Source organism: Echeneis naucrates, chromosome 13 (genome assembly GCF_900963305.1).
Source record: "Echeneis naucrates chromosome 13, fEcheNa1.1, whole genome shotgun sequence".
Lineage (NCBI taxonomy): Eukaryota > Metazoa > Chordata > Actinopteri > Carangiformes > Echeneidae > Echeneis > Echeneis naucrates.
Window position 1 is genome coordinate 9,448,343 of NC_042523.1, and position 19,431 is coordinate 9,467,773.

General features: G+C 40.0%; 1 protein-coding gene across 4 annotated transcripts; it reads left to right on the forward strand.

Annotated features, from left to right (window-relative positions):
• The first annotated feature begins 534 nt into the window (after positions 1-534).
• On the forward strand, positions 535-15,819 carry tada2a (transcriptional adaptor 2A). 4 transcript variants are annotated; one of them, XM_029518276.1, is made up of 16 exons: positions 535-618; positions 1,201-1,307; positions 1,389-1,448; positions 1,543-1,634; positions 2,507-2,664; positions 3,191-3,279; positions 3,557-3,629; positions 3,744-3,807; positions 5,915-5,958; positions 8,480-8,590; positions 9,760-9,831; positions 10,581-10,713; positions 11,148-11,191; positions 11,582-11,661; positions 12,996-13,193; positions 14,239-15,819. In XM_029518276.1, exons 1-15 carry the CDS (start codon positions 594-596, stop codon positions 13,179-13,181), a joined length of 1,338 nt encoding a protein of 445 aa, XP_029374136.1. In that variant the 5' UTR covers positions 535-593; the 3' UTR covers positions 13,182-13,193; positions 14,239-15,819. The 4 variants fall into 4 exon arrangements, with proteins under 4 accessions (XP_029374136.1, XP_029374137.1, XP_029374135.1 ...); XM_029518277.1 differs by lacking the exon at positions 14,239-15,819 and having other exon boundaries at positions 11,588-11,661; positions 12,996-13,917; XM_029518275.1 differs by lacking the exon at positions 14,239-15,819 and having other exon boundaries at positions 12,996-13,915.
• Positions 15,820-19,431: the final 3,612 nt, after the last annotated feature.

Consider the following 19,431-nt stretch of genomic DNA (forward strand, 5'->3'; position numbering starts at 1 on the left):
TTCCAGTGGTTGTGAAGATGCCCAACATTTATTTGGTGAAATGAAAATGAGGCTTGGTTGGCGACATCTAGAGGTTATTTGACATCCTAACAAGTATTCTTCAGTAGTTACAATCCATCGGCCTGGACTCTAAATCTATGTTCCCCTGTTCTGTAAACATGAAATCTATTTCATGCCTGTTCATCCTGGAAGACCCCACCACCACCACCACCACCACAACTTTTATAAGTGCAGTTATGCTTTTATTTATTTACGTTTTTATGCTGCAAATAAAGTGACAGCCAAAGGAAATCCTACAAGTAACTCGAAATTATCCGCATACAATTAATTTTTGCGTAAGAATACGAGGAATTTTTAAATACTAATTATTATTTATTTTAGCGACTATTGCTACTCCGTGCACTAGCGTGTAAAAAAATAAATAAAAATAAACCCAAATATAATGAACAAATAACGTGAATTTAGAGCGATTCATTTCGAGGGTTCGGTGATCGACTAGTTTTGCCTCCCTCTTCAGGCTTACTTGTGAGCTTTGTAAAGTCGATTGAATCACATCATCCACTCTAGCTGTAGCTTGGTGCAAACCTCGTCATATGGACCGACTGGCATCTTTTGGAAGTGAGTATTTACGGTGTCACACGGATAAACGCAGCTGCTTGCAGCTTCTAACAGCCCCGCTGTTTCTCCGTCTGCCTGCAGCTACGCGAGCTGCCTAAGCTAGCTTTAATAACGTTAACGTTAGCATGTTAGCAGCACAACACAGACTGCCTCCTTTCAAAAGAAACTATGTAATTGTATTCAAAGATGTGGTTGTTCTATAATTGTCTGATATAAGTCTGAATAATTTTCAGGGAGAGTGAAAGTCTGATATAACAGCTCAACTTGAGATAATAAACGCTTAATTACTTCAGCTAGCTAGCTTGTTGTTAACATTTGGGTTAAATCTTGTATCGATCTGCAGGTCTAAAAAAAGGGTTAGGGTTAGGGTGAAAAGTAATTCTCCTTAACAAATAATCAAGAACAACTTGAATCTATAAATTACATTTTACATTACATTACATTCATTGTATTTTTGGTGATTCATTTTGGAACAATAATAATAATCCAATAAAGTTGTTCATAAATGAGTGTATATGTCTAAGGTTAATGGTGAATGAATCCTAAAAACAAATGCAATGGAGTTAAAAGTCTCTATTTCAGATGATCCCTTCGATAAACCACCATGCAGAGGATGTTCATCTTATCTTACTGAGCCTTACATCAAGTGTGCAGAATGTGGACCCTCACCTTTTTTACTCTGTCTCCAGGTTAGTAGGTGGCAAATGCACAATTACTATCAAAAGATTTATTCCCGCTGGGCAAAAATAAAACAAGCGTTTTTATTTCAGTGTTTCACCAGAGGATTTGAATACAAGAAGCATCAGAGTGATCACAAATATGAAATCATGGTTAGTGAAATTAAATCAGACAAAAACTGCCTGCATGTCCATAAGCTCTTACCCACTAACACACTGTACTTGTTGTTTTCACCTCCTCATATAGACATCAGACTTCCCTGTACTGGAGCCTGGATGGACAGCACAGGAAGAGATGGCTTTGTTGGAGGCTGTCATGGACTGTGGGTTTGGAAACTGGTTAGTCCGTTCATTTCTTTTTCCTGTGAGAGTACCAGGGAAGTTCATGTTCCTATTACACTATAAATAATTTATTTAGTCAGTCTTTTGTCAAGAATCCCTTTTCTGTCCTGTTGGTTCTGGCACACTTTTTTCCCCCAATACTGCAGAGTTTGTGCATAAAAAGTCAAATAAATTTTATGAACCACTTAACACTGTGCAATAATCAGGAAAACGAAATAAAATCAATTTGCTGTGACTGCTCCTTGTCTGTAGTTTTCATAGGTACATTTGTGCAGAGTAAATGTTCTTGGTAGGTAGGTTGTTCCGAGCATCTTGGAGAAGTGTCACATATCTTCTGTCTCTTCATTTGATCACAGACGACATGTTGTTGAGAGCAATGCTCTGTGGGTGCCAGGCCATCTGCTGTAACTCTCCCTGTTAGTAGCTGAACATAGTTATTACTCTGACTATCTGGACTTCTCATTCTGCAGAAAGAATTTGCAACAAATCATAAGTGTCTTTTGTTGCATATATATCTTTTGTAACAGCACCTTTTAGGGATGTTTATACCTCTTTATGTGTGTTGTGTTTTGGGTTTGTCTAAAGCAACTTTTTATTGCTATATTGCTTTATTGCTTTTATTGCTATATTTATGTCAATGTCATGTTTATATTACAAACTATCAAATATTAATATTTGATTTGATCTTGTTATTATTGTGTATGTTATGGTTAAAATATGGTGGCAATGTACAGGACTCTTTGATGTGTTTACAGCAGTTCCATCCTGTTGGATTCATAAATAATTCTTCTTATTCATGATTTTCAGCAAACCTCCCTTTTATCATTTGTAGCGCACTAACATCTATTTTTGCCATTCCTCTTTCTCAGGCAGGATGTGGCATATCAGATGCGCACAAAAACCAAAGAGGAATGTGAGAGTCACTACATGAAGAATTTCATCAATAACCCGCTCTTCTCTTCCACCTTGCTCAGCCTGCGGAAAACAAAGGACTCTCGCTTTGCAGAGGGTGCTATTCCTTTCAAACGTCAGTACTTGTGATGTGCATTTCCTTTCCTTTTGTTTCCTTTTTTCTTTACAAATGTTATGTAACTAATAGAACATCTGAGCTTTGCATCTCCATAGAGTTTTGGTAACAGACATCATTTAGTATTAGCTGGCTAACTTATGTGTAGCTATGTCTCAACAAAGAACCTTATCTATTATACTATTCTTAAATAGTATTCAGATTTTCACAAAATAAACTCCTATCACTTTATGTCTGAAAGTCACTATGTCCTCAGTTGGGCAGAAGCAATTGATGAGTCAAGAGCTTGTCTCAGCTCTAAGCTGCCTTCAGGTCTCCATCTGTCGCAGCGTCTGAGTGTTTGATGGGCATTGCTCTCTCATATTCCCAGAGCAGTTTAGAAAAACAAGGCAGATGCAGAAACAAATTTTTGACATTTACAACTGCTTGTTTGTCTCAGAAAACTGAATATTTGAAGAACGATGTAGGTAGAACGTGTTGCCTAAGAAAATATGTTGTACAGTCATAATGTTCCCCGATGTTGCAGCCACTGATGATCCCCCTCGGCCCACATTTGACTCTGTGCTGTCACGAGACATGGCCGGATACATGCCTGCCAGAGCAGACTTCATGGAGGTGAGGTGTCCCAGATTTAATAATGGGTGCTGACACAGCCTGTCAAGATGAATAAGTAAATGATGGAAACAGCCACTAGATGGCTCATTTTAAAACGTTATTGAAACAGTTATTCATGCCCTTGTTGTTGTCTCCTAGAGTGTGATTCATCCACATTGTATGCCTTCACTCATAAACTGTTTTCAAATAGAAGCAGATAACTGAGGTCGTTTATCAGTTGTGTGTGAACTAAGATCAAACCAGCAGATTATGAAAATAACTTTTACTGCCATACCAGGAGTTTGACAACTATGCGGAATGGGACTTGAAAGACATTGACTTTGTGGATGATGACTCAGACATCCTTCGTGGTGGGTACAGACTTTTGAAAAATGTATTTTCATTACAAATAGAAGTTAATGATGTGAACTACAGTGCTTACTTTACAATAAATCTATAATTGTGTTGTTCATGTTCTGTTTCAGCACTCAAACTTGCCGTTGTCGATATATATCACTCAAGATTAAAGGAGAGACAGCGGAGGAAAAAGTAGGTCCTTTTATAATACACAAAATGTTAAAAATGTATTTATTCAGCGTCATGTAATGACCCAAGTATGTCAATAGATGGCATATAAACTTCTATAGTAACAATTCCCTCAGCTATGCTTTCAGCTTGAATAAATGGGATTTTGTTTTGAACTATAATTTGGAAGTAAAAAAAAAACAAACAAAAAAAAACATTTCAAACTCATGAGTGTATCTTCTTAAACATTAATGAATTCTAACTATGCTAATGTATTTATAAATTCTACTCTTAATGTTCCTTAATATTATAACATGTAAAGTGCTTCAAAGACAGAAATCCATGGAGACTGGGATTGTTACAGTGAGCAGCATGACCATAATTGCATGTTTAAACCGGTTTACAGGCTCTCAGTAATAGCCACAGGGAGTCATTCAGGTGCAACTTATAAGCTGCATGAATCTATTTTCTAACCGTCAGTATTTTGGGAAAAGTGTCCCCAGGTGATTGCTGTGCATGCCAAAGTGTTTGACATTTTTCCCAGTTTTTGACTGCCTAAGAGAACATTGTCACCACAGGAGACAGGAGAAAATTATTTAAAGCCCATAGGATATGCATGCATGCATGCACATTTTGTATATTATCTATTTTCATTTCACAGAATTAAGGCTGATTGTAATACTTTCAACAGCAGTGGTGAATTAATTGGATGCTTAATATACATTTGGCAACAGACTTAAAACTATTAGTTTTTCTAAATAAGAAGTGATGTCTACTATTCAGACAATTATTTGTCTGACATTTCACATAGAAATGTGAAACAGTTTTTAATTCAGCTTAGTATTTGAGGATTTCTGCTCTTTTTCCACCTTTACGTGATAGCAAGCACTCAGTCGCTAGCTCCTGTGGTGCACTTCGTCTTGTGGTAAAGCTTTGTTGTTGAGACTGCTGAGAGGGGGAGCTATATGGGCACAGCCAAGTCTGAAGTCTGTGATGGTGTTGAGCTGGGATGTGTAGCTGACAGGCGTTTCTGTAACTGTGGCCATAATATTTATATCACTAGATAAAAGAGAAATTTAGACAGTAAAATCACCTCAGTAAAGCTTAAAGAAATTCGACAGTCACAACCCACACCCTCTGGATATCCATTCAATTAAACCAACACATCTTTAAAACAGGTCATTATAACCTAAAGCACTGTAAAATGGCATTAGCTTCAGCTAAATGTACACCATAATAAACTAGCAACAGAATTATTTTAATTAGCATCATATAGCTATTATGGTTTAGTATAGTTTACATTCATAAACTAGGCAATTGATGAAGAAAATGACAACTGTTTTTTTTCTATAAGATAAAGAATTTGAATTTGTCACCCTTCACTCAGCACTCAAGAGAGCTTATCCACCTCCAGCTTGCTGGCTGTCATTCTTGGACATCCACAGTCAATCCTGTAACGAATCCATCACTAACTCAACTTTAATGAGTTCCTGCTCCCAAAGCATGGTGGAATGGCATGTCTGGCTGGACAGGCACGTGGGGTTTCTGGTTTCCCTGTCTTTCCATGCGCCTTATTTGACCTATGTCAGCTTGCTGTTCTTCAGAGGGTCTTCCAGGACTGTGACCCCTGACACTACAGACTCATTTTCAAGAAGTCTATAACCATTTTTAAGCCTTTAATTATTTAGGTTTCAAATCCAGTTTGTGGCCAGTGTCACCTAGCAGTTCTGTTAGACATATGGACACTCAGTTGGGACTTTGTTGGGTAGACTTAGCTACAACAAATATTGTCTAATGCAACAGTCCTACAATAAACCCTCCCTTAATTCAACAGCACTGCAAACCACAGCATCTAAAACAATTATAAAGTTGAATCAACACCTTTCAAAACCAATTTAAACACAAATGGAGCATCATAACCTTCATGAAAGTAGGATTAGATTTCATTAGATTAGCTAGCTGTGCCTTCTAAACTTACGATTGGGTGTGTGTATTGGGTGGTGAAAGGCCCTAATGACTCTAACAGCCAAGATGATTTCATATGAATAAATGCCAGCTTTAATCTTGCAGAGTCACAGTAATCAGAATATTAATTTGCATAGTAATGAATCTAAACCTGCATTTCTTTCAGGATTATCAGAGACCATGGCCTGATCAACCTTCGGAAATTCCAGAGTAAGTCTATCACCAAAACGCACATGACCTCAGGCACAACAGTATTCATAGCAGCTCAGAGAGGCATCTGATATCTACAAGCCAAATCGCTTCTGTAGGTTTCCATGGATGCAGGCAAACAACTCCCGTGTGATAACCACAGTCAACCTCAGTGTCCTCTCGTGGCAACTGACGGAGCTCATATTTACAATCAAACCTGTAAATAGTCGGCAGAGTGTGCCATGGCACAATTGCTTCAATGTGATTAGATCCCTAGGCAGTGAGTGTTTCTCACTTAAAGACTTGAATACGAGGGCTTCATTTATTGATCCACACATCGCAGGTTTGATTACAGCGAGCTCAGTAGTGTAATTTTGCATTAGAAGTCAGACAGACAGCGAGGGGCTCTCATGAATGGATTTGTCCAATTAAGCCTTCTTTTATTTCAACGACGCTCGACCACCCAGCCTATTGCAATGTTTCCACATGTTGCTCTGTGAGAGTGTCTGTGGTTTGGGAGTTGAAGAGTTCTCCCCTCATGTTTTATTTATGTATCCTCCAGTTTCCAGCCCCCCCCCTTCACCTCCTTTGCCTTATCTCTCCCATCTTTCAAGACAAAAGGGAACTCAGAGTAGCTGTAGAGCTGCAGACTGGTTGTCATGGAGACTGTCAAAGATTGTGTGTCTCTACAGTGTGTGAGTGTGTTTATGTGTGTCACATGCAATAATGGAGGCAGTGTCCAAGTCCGGGAGGTTCACAGTATCATGTCTCAGTAACTGCTGGAGGCAGATTGGCCAGCATTGTTGTTTTAGGGCAGCAGTCTTGCATGGGCTTGTTACATGAAACAATCTAAGACTATTTTCTTGCTGTTGCCTTTATTTGTCAGTATTGGTACGTTAGTATGAAGCCACAAATAAGTGTTGATGTCTCCTAAGAGAGGGACAAAGCTGTTCTGTGTGCCAGCTGTTATGTTAAGGGCCTGACTTTGTGTGCTTTAGCCTGAGATGGCAACTGCATATCAATACTCACAAGCAGGGAGCTGATGAAGGACTATGACAGACACACATTCACACACACACACTTACCTCTGGCTTTGACACTTGTCTGTTCCTCAGCAGCAACACAGGTGGTGCTTCGAGGCGAACACAAAATGCTCTTCAGAGTGTGTATGCTTGTAAAGCGAGTTAAGTGGTGGTCAATACACCTCATCTGAGCTTTTCTGTGACCAGTATCAGGGGTTATTATCTTTTTGATGCAGGAAGGGTTGCTAGATCAGATCATTTTTGTAGTTGCTTTTCAACCAGACTCTGGAATACAAGGCAAAAAAAGAATTTAGACCATGGGCCAACACATTTTATATTATTTTATTTATTTGTATGTGAGGGCACTTTTTCAACACCAGCTCAGCCCATTGCAGGGGTTTGCATGAAATGTAGTACACTTACGGTTTGAATGAAAATAAGAGCAAAATATAACAGTGCAATACACTGTAAAATACAACTAATACCTAATATTTAATGTATTTATTTTTTACTTACTATGGGTACGTCAACGCCTGGGGATGTAGTTCAGTAGTAGAGCGCAGGGTTTGCATGCAGAGGTCCTGGGTTCAAACCTCAGCCACAAGGCACAACCAGTGGGGAGGGTTGCAACAGGATGGGCATCCAGCGGAAATTCATTTAGCCACCTCAGTCGTCCAAGTCACAGAGGTGACTTGCTATGGTGACTCCAAATAGTGAAAAGCTGAAAGAGGAAAAAAACAACATAATATACAACAAAAGAAATGTGAAAATATAATTACAAGATTATACAAGTGAGACGAAAACACAAATATATTTTGTTTCGATGGTAATGGCCTGCTATAATGTGAGAGAAATTTTAAATGCGAATAAAAACAAATTTAAAACTCCCAAAAGAGTCTCAATTAAATTTGATGTGTAAAGTATAACCCCCTGCAATAGACTGGTGACCTGTCCAGGTCCCTGTCCTTGCCCAGCACCCTTGTGACCTGGAAACGGAGAAGCAGTTGAAGATGAATGAATGAATGAAAAGTATATAATCTATAATATATATATTATACCGCTTTAAATTTCAAAATCAAGCTTTATTATTATTTTTATATTTCCCCCATAGCTCCATATTTAGAAGTATATGTATATGTATAACAAATTTATACATTTAAACTGTATATCCAAAACAAACTTACAAACAAGACTATCAGCTATTAACCAACCACCAAGATAGAAATACTCCACCAACTACAGAGCCAAGAGATCATAAATGCAGAGCAGCTACAGAATGACTATGATAATAGACACTAGATAATGAACACTAGTGGGTAATTCAGAGCTGCTTGTTAATGGCTGTTCTCTAGTGAAAACAGGTAAACAAAAATAAACCAAATTACTGCTCTTCTCTTGGCTTGCTTTATCACACACTGCTCTTGCGTGTGAGGCAAATTTTCATTGTAATATTTGTTATTTTTGTTTGTATCTGCTGCCCACACTCTCTTTGTCTTTCCCTCTCTCTCCTACTCCATCAGTGCTGGAACGATGTTACCCAAAGGAAGTGCAGGAGCTGTATGATGTCATGAGACGGTTTGCCAGAGTGGTCGGACCAACCGAACATGACAAATTCATTGAAAGTCATACACGTTAGTATTGGACTGATTACACATGGCAGGTTTAAATGGTCCAGCCATGAAACTTTGTCCAGCTGACACAAACACAGAGAATTAATTTTTCCAATTCTTGTCTTGACATTACTAAATGACTAATGTTATTTTTAATTCTTGTGGGAAGCAAAACTAGACTAGCGCTTTCGTCTGAGGTAGTATGTTTGTGTCTACAAATTGGTGACACATTAAAAGAAAAGCCAACCTGACGGGTCTGAGTAAGATTAACCTCCAGAACAGCTTCAGTGCATCTTGACATAAATTCTCTCAGTACAGCAATTTTACAAAATAAATACCTCCATTTGATGCTTTGAGCATGAGGGTAGAGAGTCCTTTACAGCATGCAGCTCTCATAACTCCCATACTGCAGGTTCTACTTTAGGATATGGTGACTGATGTGCTGACATTATCACCCCAAGTGAACCATTAGAGGGTTAGAGGAGAAGATAGATACCCCTTGCCTATCTGCTCAGTAAATATAATGTTACACCAAGCAGCTGGCAACAGGTGTAAACATATAGGCTGTCCTTGTTTAGAGCAGGGATGTGCATTTCCAGCAAAAATTCCCTTTGATCATTTTAATCAGTGGTTGCCCCCTCCGCACATACTACACACCCGACATGACATAGAGAGAAAACGGAAAGCTGTTCAACTGTTTCTTTTAGTTCAAGGAAATGGCCCTGATAAGTATCTGTAGCCAAAAATCAACACTGTGTAAAGACACAGGTTATTTCTCTTTCACTGAACAGTTCATGAATAATTCATAGTAACAGCGCATATTAACATCATATTAAAGTATTAAAACACATATCTGCGCCACTGGCACATGTGAGGCACAAATAGGGAAAATAAAAGCCTTATTTCTCATGCTAAGAAAATAATGAAATATTTCTGGTTGCCGCTGAGAACAATGGAAATAACAATGGCCTCCTTTGTAAAGGCGCTATCATCACATGAACTATTTGATTATTGAAGTTATTGATTAAATGGAAATCCTTACCAATCCCTGTTTTAAAGCTCTTCGAATCTGCCTACAAGCACTACTACGCAATATATCAGTCTTCTTAATAATCTCCTCAATAAAAACGAGTATGCATAATGGGTTTTAGTAGTGTAAGGTTGTAACATGGATTTGTTTTTCCTTCCAGTGGAGTTTGAACTAAGGAGAGAGATTCGCAGACTGCAGGAGTACAGGAAAGCAGGGATCAAGTCCTTCTGCAGTGAGTTTATTTTGAACTTTTCTCTCCTCCTATTCAACAAAAAAAAGTTGCATGACTAAGCAGGAAATGAATTTAGCTGTAGCTATGCTGAGCTCTTTATTTTGGGTTGGATTTAAAATGATTTAATAATTATTTGACGCAGCAGCACAGTAATCAAGTCTTCACATCAATTTTTGGAATGATAATATTTGGCTACTTTGTATATGCATGGCACATGAAGGAGAGCACAACTGAATATTTTATTGAGTGGCTGCAACAGCTACTTTTGGAAGATTGTCAGGGAATTGCTGACAGAATTAATAAAACACAATGAATAATTCTCGCAAGTGTTGCTGATTCATTAAAAAGTATGTTGTATCACCTGAAAATTGCCAATCCTCACTGTCACTTTCATTATTAGCCACTGCTCTCAGCTGAACTACATATACAACTTAGCAATTAATCAGAAAATGAATTGGCAACGGTGGATTTTTTTTGTCATCTGGTGTTTTAGCCTTTTTTAAGCAAACTGCCAAAATGTGCAGGTTCCTCTTCCTGATCCAAATCTAAGGATTTGATGATTATCTCTCTGAAGCGTGATAGTTATATTGAATATCATGTTTTTTGTGTTGGTTGGGAAAATCAAGATATTTAAGTATTATCTTTTCAAAAACATTATAAACAATATAATTAATTAATGAAAATGAATGAAAAATAGGAGCCTGTTCTTTTGAATCGTTCACTTAACTTCCCTCTGTAATTCCTCTCAGGTGCCAAGGTGTATGACCGGGTGAAGCGGATGCGTGAGGAAGAGCGTAGGAAGAGGACAATGTTGTGTGACGTGCTGCAGTACATCCAGGACGGCAGAGCCTGCCAGCAGTGGCTCAGCAAACAGGCTGCAATGTGCGACTCCAAACATACTGCTCATTAATAAGCGCTTAATGGACGAGCTGGCGAAGTTGGGGTCTACCTAGACTCTGACCTCTGTCGTCACACTCAGTACCACAAGTGCTGAGACTAATAGAGCAGACATTTATATCACAGTGCATCCCACTTCCACTTCAGCCTCTGCAGTATTTTTAGGCCCAGTAGCGTGCCACAGCTTTTGTGTTTTCCATCCATGCATGTTATCCAACTTCTTCTAAATCTACCTTTAAAAAAAAAAAAAAAGATAAGAAAAAAGAAGAATGCAATGACTCATCTTTTTTGGAAGGCAATATAAGAGAGGAAGAAAAGTGACCAAATCAGAGATGCTATGTGTAAGTGGGATTCTGTGTGTGTGTGTGTCTGTCTATAAATAAGGACGTAGAAATGCTAATTTATCTTTCTCATTACAGAGATGCTGGCATCACTCCAGCTGTCACAACGATCACAGTGTCAGGTATGAGGCTTCTCTTCACCTTCCCCTCTGCCCTCCCTTCTTTCTGGCATCTCAGAGTGGCCCCAGGCAAAGTCACATTATTGCAGACGCTCCTCCATGAATGAGAAATGAAAAATAAGCCCCAACAGACATATATTTACCTTGCAGGTTTTTTTTGTTTTGTTTAGTTTTTTTTTTTTTCCCTAAACCTTCAGAGCACAAATGGGATGCACACTCCCACACAGCTATATTTACAAAATTTGCACACCGTAAATATTTGTTCCCCTGTCTCCTCCAAGCAGAGGAATTAACTGGCTGTTGTCAGCCTGCTATTATGTTGTCTGAGGTTAAGACCAACCCTGGGCAGCTGCTTTTGTATGTATGTGTGACTGTTGAATTTCTACTCCACAGCAACAGGTAGGCGGAGCGCCCCTCCCCTCAACCTGACGGGACTGCCAGGGACAGAGAAGCTGAACGAGCGAGAGAAAGAGGTACAGCTCTTTGTTATCTTTGCTGAAAAAGGTGAAAGGTAAAGTAAGCCACAGAATAATTGTAACAACAGTTTGATGCAACAACAGAAGTTTGAATGGCCACACCTTCAGGCAGCATGGCTAGCCTCCCATCACAACATACTGCAGGCTGCATCTCACTGCATCTGATCTCTGTCCAAAGAGTCCAGGACAGCTTCACCAAGGCATTTGTGCCAATTTCACCTGGGCTCATGTGACACATGCAGCTTCAGTAAGAGATTAATAATACAGACTCAGCATGTATCTCTCCTGTTTTGTGTATCCACTTAAGGAAGAATCACACCAATAATGGTTGTAGACTTTATCTGATCTGGGTCAGGCAACGTACAGCAGTTTGTTTTGTAAGGAAAATTCCTTAGCTATCAATAGCAGAGACATACTTTTAGACATTTTACTAACATGCATTAGTGTCAAGAAAGGCTGGACATCAAGTGACTATGTCAGAAAAATATCTAGGCGCATGGACTTTATTAGTTATCTAACAAAACTGAGAGGCTGCAGACATGCTCGAAGCTCTTTGAGCCTGCTAGTTAGTACGCTGATGAGCGTAAATGAGCTAAATGCTAACATCAGAATGATTGTATGTTCACAGAGAACAGGTTAAAATGTTGATGTTGGGCAGGTGTAAAGTTTACCCTGTTCACAGTTTTAACCTGGAATTTTAGCTTGCTGACAGTCTAAGGTGAATGCATGTCGTAATTGTTGCAGGTATTTGGTCCCAAAAGATGGAATTGGATAGATTTAATTAGACTCTAGACATATTTCATGCTGGACTGAAGTGAGTACTTCTCGACTGCATGACCTTGCCTACAGCCGTGCTGCATGACTTAACTTAGCCAACATGACTACGTGCTGTCATAGTCAACAAGACAGTCAGAGCGGACGTTTGATTTCACAATTTTCTAAGTGCAGCTTGCCCACTGTGTGATTTGGCCCGCCTTTGCAGCCATGAAGCAATGAAGTCTGCACATATAGGTAATAACGGCTCACATGCTGGGACACAGGACAGTGTGTGCAAAGGGATTCATGGTGCTGCAGTTAGTTGAACATGCACAAAAGTAAGGGAAGCAGCTGACATGAATAAACCCTCTCACCTTGCCAGTTGTGGTCATTGAAAGTTCTGAAATTGTTTTCTTCAATGATTCAGATACTATATTGATCAGATACTATAACCAGTTTTTTGTTTCAGTTATCCTGAGGCCTTAAAAAATACTTTGTTGGTCTTTTCAAGCGCCAAAACTTGAGGGCTTCATGGAAACTTTTATTCAAAACTTCTGTTCATTTGTTTCTTGTAGTTATGCCAGGTGGTGCGGTTGGTGCCAGGAGCCTATCTGGAGTACAAGCAGGCTTTATTGAACGAATGCAGACGGCAGGGTGGGCTGCGGCTGGCACAGGCCCGAGCGCTGATCAAGATCGACGTCAACAAGACACGTAAAATCTATGATTTCCTAATCAAAGAGGGATACATCACTAAGGCCTAGGAGTATTTTGTGGTTAGTGACTTATTTTATTCTGATCTCATAACATTGTAAACTTTTTTGTTTCCGATTATTGCTGCTTGTTTGAAATAGTGTAACATTTGTAAGATTGTGTTGTGTTTTTGAGCCTTAAATGTATTAAAATGGCGAATATCCGTTTACTTCTGTTAGAAGACTAAGGCCTGATATTAACATGAGGATGTATTTATTTCTCCTGTCATAAAATGTTTATGAAAAAATAATTTGGTGTGTATGCTAACATTTTATTTTAAACCTAACAGGTACCATTTACATTGGCAACATAAATTCATATGTAACTGTGAATTTTCTGTAACTAATTCCCAACAGCTACAGCGGGAAAGTCTAGGAAATCAGTAGGGACCCTTCTAATTAAATCTGATGAAAGAGTTGTGTATCCTTTTTGCTACAGCTCAATTGAACTTGCGAAAAAACAAGAAAACTGTCAAAAAAATGAAATTCAACACAGATATATAAGATGTATGGAGAGCAAGGTTTATAAAATTCCTCTTGAAATGGCCTCAGGCATCTTGCTATTAGCATTTTTTACCTTTTCAAATGCAGTTAATCAAAATATAAGTGATGGTTTTATAGAATTGAAAATAACTCTCCGTTGCAGATTTAGTCTTTTAAGTAAACATGCTGTGTTCTCATAAAAATAGTTTTCAGGCAAGGCATGCCATTTTTCAAGGAGTTCAAATAAACAAGGGAGCTGCTAAGTGGATTTAAGGCAGACCTGACCTGCACAGCCAATCAAGAATCAGTTCTAGCATCAAACAGCCTTGCGATCATGCAAAGCTCTTTACATTTACAAAATGTAGCTTTAATGTTAACTCACAAATTAGTAATCTCCTCTGTCAAGCGCGTTGTCATAGACTGATAACCTCAGCATGTTTTCAGGTGATGGGTAATATTGAAGTCTCATTTGCAGAAGCATAAAATGCAGCCTGCACATTTCTGAGCTCATAGTCCTGTCTGCGTTTTTTACTGCATCGCAGTTTGGGGCATGAATGACTCAATCCTTTCTGTCTGCATTTGCTAGTGTGTGGGCCCAAAGTGACGTGAGAGAGCTGTGACGAATGCAATACCAGCAGAAAGCACAGGAAAGGCCTCCAACAGGCTTATCAGAGCAGAGAGCAGCCGCCACATCAACCCCAGCTAACAGCCTGATTATAATGGCACATTCAACCTTTGATGATAAGGTTGAGACGACCACGGAGGAGCCACAGAACTGAAATGCAGGGGCTGAATCTGGATTTAAGAGGATGTGAGGGAGAAGAAAGTCAGACTTTTTTTGTATATACATATATGTGTGTGTGTATGTCTTCCCAATTCAAAGTTGCAAAACAAACACGAAGCAGCAGAGTGAAATTACCCCTTTCAGTTCTGCTCATTTCACAGGATCCAGTTTCCCTCTTGTTTTGCTCTGCATTTTTATCCAAGACCTAGTTCCAGACAGTCTCAATAAACTAGGCTTTAATCTAACCACCCTCTGTTTCATTATCTGTTTAAAGCCTCAGCTCTTACAGCTGCAAATTGTGGCAAATTGGTGTTCAGCCCAGAGTTGAAGCAGACAAACAAATGTGACCTGAATTTTCTTGATTCAAAAGTGAGGCACTAAGACCAGAGCTCCACACTGATTGTAGTTGGATGAACAGCTACACCTTGTTTGATGTTGTTACAGCCCGTTTCCACAGTGTGATGTCGGGGTGTCTGGTGTTTAACTGCAAAAGAAAAACGGAAAACAGAAAGCGAATGGAATCTCTGGCCACACTTGAAGAATTAAAAACATTTGGGTTGTCTTCAACGTTGGGGCCTGAATGTGCTGAAAACATCAGCTTTGAGCCTTGAGCTTTGTGGTCATGTGTTATTTGACCGGTCTTGTTCCTGTGCTGTTACAGAGTGAAGGGCAGAGTCTAGTGCTGCATGTACAGGACACATCCAACATTCGACAGAAAAAGCAGAAATAGATTTAGTGGAATCTAAATCGAGATGGAGGTATCTTTCCTCAAATACGTTGATGAAATCCGTGTAAGCTCTGACTGAAATTCAACAAATGACATTAAAATGAAAATGTACAACTAAAAGTAAAGATGAAATTATTCCTATGTTAATTTACATTATATCCCGTGGCTGAGTTTTATTACCTCTGATTAAATGTCGACCCACAATTGTCCTTTTTACTTTTAAAATGAATCAACTCAAAATCTTCCCAGTTTGTCTGTTTATCATCTGTCCCACCAAACTCAGTTTTAATCCATCCTCTCCACATCTCTTCATTGTGGAAACTGAAAACAATTATTGCCCAGAGTAAATCTTACTAATTATTTTTGAAATTGAGATTATAAGGATTTAAAATTATAATGCGTGCTGTATACTTAAACTCATGTAGTGTGTTTTTGTTAAAGCGCCTTGCTACATTTTTTATGATTATTATTATTTTGTTTTTTTTCCAATGTAGCTCAGTTTCTTCAACTGCAGAGGCAAAGTCTGGGTCATGTTGATTTGGCTGACTATTACAGCTTTATTTCTTTATTTCTTTCTTCATTTTTCTTTTTTTTCTATTTTTACTTGTTTGTTTTTTCAGAATGAGGTGCAACAAGTCTGCAATTCATTAGCGGCTGTGAAGAAAAAATAAATATTAGCATGAGGACAGTCTTTACTCACATATTTGTTTTCCACGCAGAATGTCTTAAACTGGCAGTCCAGCTAAGGAGACATGTTTCCCCCAGTGCACGGCCTTCCCTCTGTCTCTGTCTCTGTCTCTGTCGAGTGTGCTGTGACGACAGTGGGAGCAGATGGAGCAGATGTTAGTGTCAACGCGCTGCATGTGTGCAGAGATGCAGCATTTCTCAGGCCACCCACTCACCGTCTCCTCACACTCACTGTCCGCCTCCTGCTCCGACTGTCTGGTCTCGGTCTCCTCACTGAGGTAAATGAATGTCGACTTCCTTCAGCAGGAAGCCGGTGCATCAGTGTTGATTTCTTAAATGTCACATACCGAGGGAGAGATTGAAGCACATTCTGACAGTTTGCAGCCTTGTATCTTAACACTCTCTTGCAGTTCAAAAGGAAAAAAATGCTCTAATCAGTGCAAGAAGTACTCTCATTCTTCAGTAAATGCAGAAATACAAAAGATGTGGAAACGCTCTTGAAAGAAAAAGTCATACAGAGATAGATAGATGGACAGATGTAAATTTGAGTATTGAATACTTGCAGTGCTTGAGTAAATGTATAGCCACTTTCTGTATCTATGGAGAATTCTACTAATCAATCAAACTACATCAGGAAGAATAAATGAATTATCTTTATCTCACTGAAATCACATGTAGGGAATAGCAAATACAGTGGAAACATGTTCCAGACTAAGTTATGTTAATTCACTATCAATTATACATCTGTATAATGATTTTCACAGTAGCAGCATTAACATAGACATATTTGCTCATACGCTGAAGTATTTTTTCCTATTAAATCTGTGAAAGTCAGCTGCCATGTCTTGGAAATTAAGAAGAAAATACAGCTCTCCTGAGAGGAATTGATCCATTGATTTTAGAGTTTCTCCTCTGCTGGTGTCGTAATGACTTTTAATTTTGCTGCTATTCAGGGGATCACATCTTTTCTCTGTGCTGCTGTAGCCATCTTTAAAAGGACAAACCTCGGCACACACACACTCACATAGTGGTGTGTGTGTAGATGTGAGGACCCTGTTATATTGTATGCATGCATTGCCCCCCTCACCCTAACATTTGTCATCATGACTGAATGCCAAAAATGACTAAACACCCCCCCCCCCCCCCCACACACACACACACACCTCTGAGGTTGAAGGTGCTCTCACACTGAGAGGACTGGTCTATATACAATGTACACAGGTAGTTGCTAGGTAGTGATTAACAGAGAGGTGAACCAATCAACACAGGGCGTTACCTTGGCAACCTGGTCTGTGCCATACTGAAGTCTGAAAGAAGGAGCCGGGGTGGGGGGGGGGGGGTGCAAACACACACACACATACTTCTATTGCTCATACTCATCTGCTGGGTAGAGGAGTCGTGACTAACCGGAGCAGTGCACCGAACTGAAGTCTGCCCCCCCCCCCCCCCTTCCTCACCCCCCCACCCCAACCCCATCTGTGTACGTGCTTTTTCTCACTGACTCACTATCATGGAAGAAAGGCAGTGAGTAAATGCATTGAGCACTCAGTGAGAAACAATATTGAAAAAATATACAAGACCTCCATTGCATTTTCTTCATTTCCCCAGGAATCAATAAAAACAGGATGTGTGTGTGTGTGTATGTGTATGTGTGATGCTGAGGGATAGTAGGTCTCATCCCTTTTCCACAGCAGTAAATGTGTTTGTTCAATGTCAGAGTGGGGATGAGCGGCACGATGGGCAGGCTGCATGCTGCGCTCAGCCACCTTGCTGCTCTCACATGTTGCCACAGCAAACACTTAGATCCCCTGTCTATTTACCACCATCACAGATGGAGCAAAAAAGGGGGGGGGGGGGCCTGTGGGATCAGCAGCAACTTTATTTAGACCCCCCACCCCTCCGGGACTCCAGACCTAGCTTCTCCACCAAAGACCACAAAACACTTTCCATTCTTCTCATCTTACCGCCCAGTGGCCCATCGGTCACACACTCCAGCATGGACTGAAATAAACACAGTGTTACAAACCAGCTGGGATCATCTGCAAGATTTATGGCACATCTTTACACTCTCGGGTTTACTTTCTCGCTGATAATCATTCATTAACTCATTAGCAGATGACACAGATACTCTGATGTTTTACTGAAGCTTTGATCAAATGTTCTTCAGGCTCGAGTCGTGAAGCCGTCATCCTGTCCTGAGGAGAAGAAAGTGAGGATGTTGCCTGATAGACAGAGCAGCACAAAGGCTTGGGGACGGCATGGTCCTTCTAAGCTTGTGCCAATATTTCCACATACCAGGCATGTTTTTCTGCCTCAGCACTCTCACTAGGATGCTAAAATTCATTTGCCGTCGCCTTTAACATTCTCCCTGAATGATTTACAGAAGCCTGAGTGAGATCACAGTGCTCATAATGTTCTATTTGGATTGACAGACGCTCTACTTGTTCTCAGAAAATGTAAATAAGCAGCCGTAACTGAACAGCACAGGTTAGTGCGTGTCCATGCATTTAAGGGATGTGCAAAGGCTTTTTACAGTTATATCACTGTGGCACCTTCCGCACTGTCAAGCCCATCAGTTATCTTGTGTCACAGGCGGTCAGGGTTAATCAATGTCACTACCCGCTCATTCAGGGTAGACAGCTCCTTCACAACGTGGCTGCAGGTGCTTGTTATTACAGTGATGGTGTCATTGTAAATTTGCTGCCTTCACGGTAGACCACGGAGCCATATTAAACAGGAGCATCCTCGCAGACTGCCTCTGACTCATCTGACATTTCCGTCTGAACCCCAGTCCCCGTCTTTGCAGCCTGCAGCTCCATCCTGCCTTGTCCTGTCTCCCCATATATCTTTCCCTCGCTTTTGTGCTGTTCTAATTCAAGGTTAGTGTTCCTTAAACATCTGTCACGCCTTCTTTACATCTTCCTCTTTCCATTCGCAGACATCTTCTGTCACCATTTCCTCATCTCTTTAAACATTCATCAGGTGAATTTCAATCAATGTCAGCTCTTATCTCTCCCCCCTACTTATTCCATGAAGGGATGCATAGCATTTCAAGTGGTCAGGAAGAAAAGTGTCACCCATCTTTGCCTCCTTTGCCTCAGAGTGTAGTAACAGTCACCATTGTGCCAGTTGTTTTTTTTTTTTTTTTTTATAGTTCGTACTGCTGCTGTTTGTTTCCAGTTGATTGAATTTGGAATGTAATTAGGAGTGACTCTGAGACAGGGGCCATGGGTTTATGGATGGCATAATATCTCCCCCAGGAGCCCTCTGTAATAGGATTGACTTTGGAAGGCATGTCTAATTGCGTTTTTGTACACGGCTATATTCACTAAAGGCTGGTCAGCAAGCACTGCAGATGCAACTGCAAACTTGAAGGTCTCAGATGCTCAGTTGGTCCAATCGTCCATTGACTGGAGCTCAGGGTGGACATGGAGCGCTTTCTTCCGAGTGGGGCATAATGGGATTGGAAAGTACACACCTAAAGAACACAGTATATTTATTTTTCATACATATCCTGTTAGGCCATAAGTCTGTGGGAACATTTAAATTGGTACTGTTTGAGTTTGTGTGTGCGCGTGTGT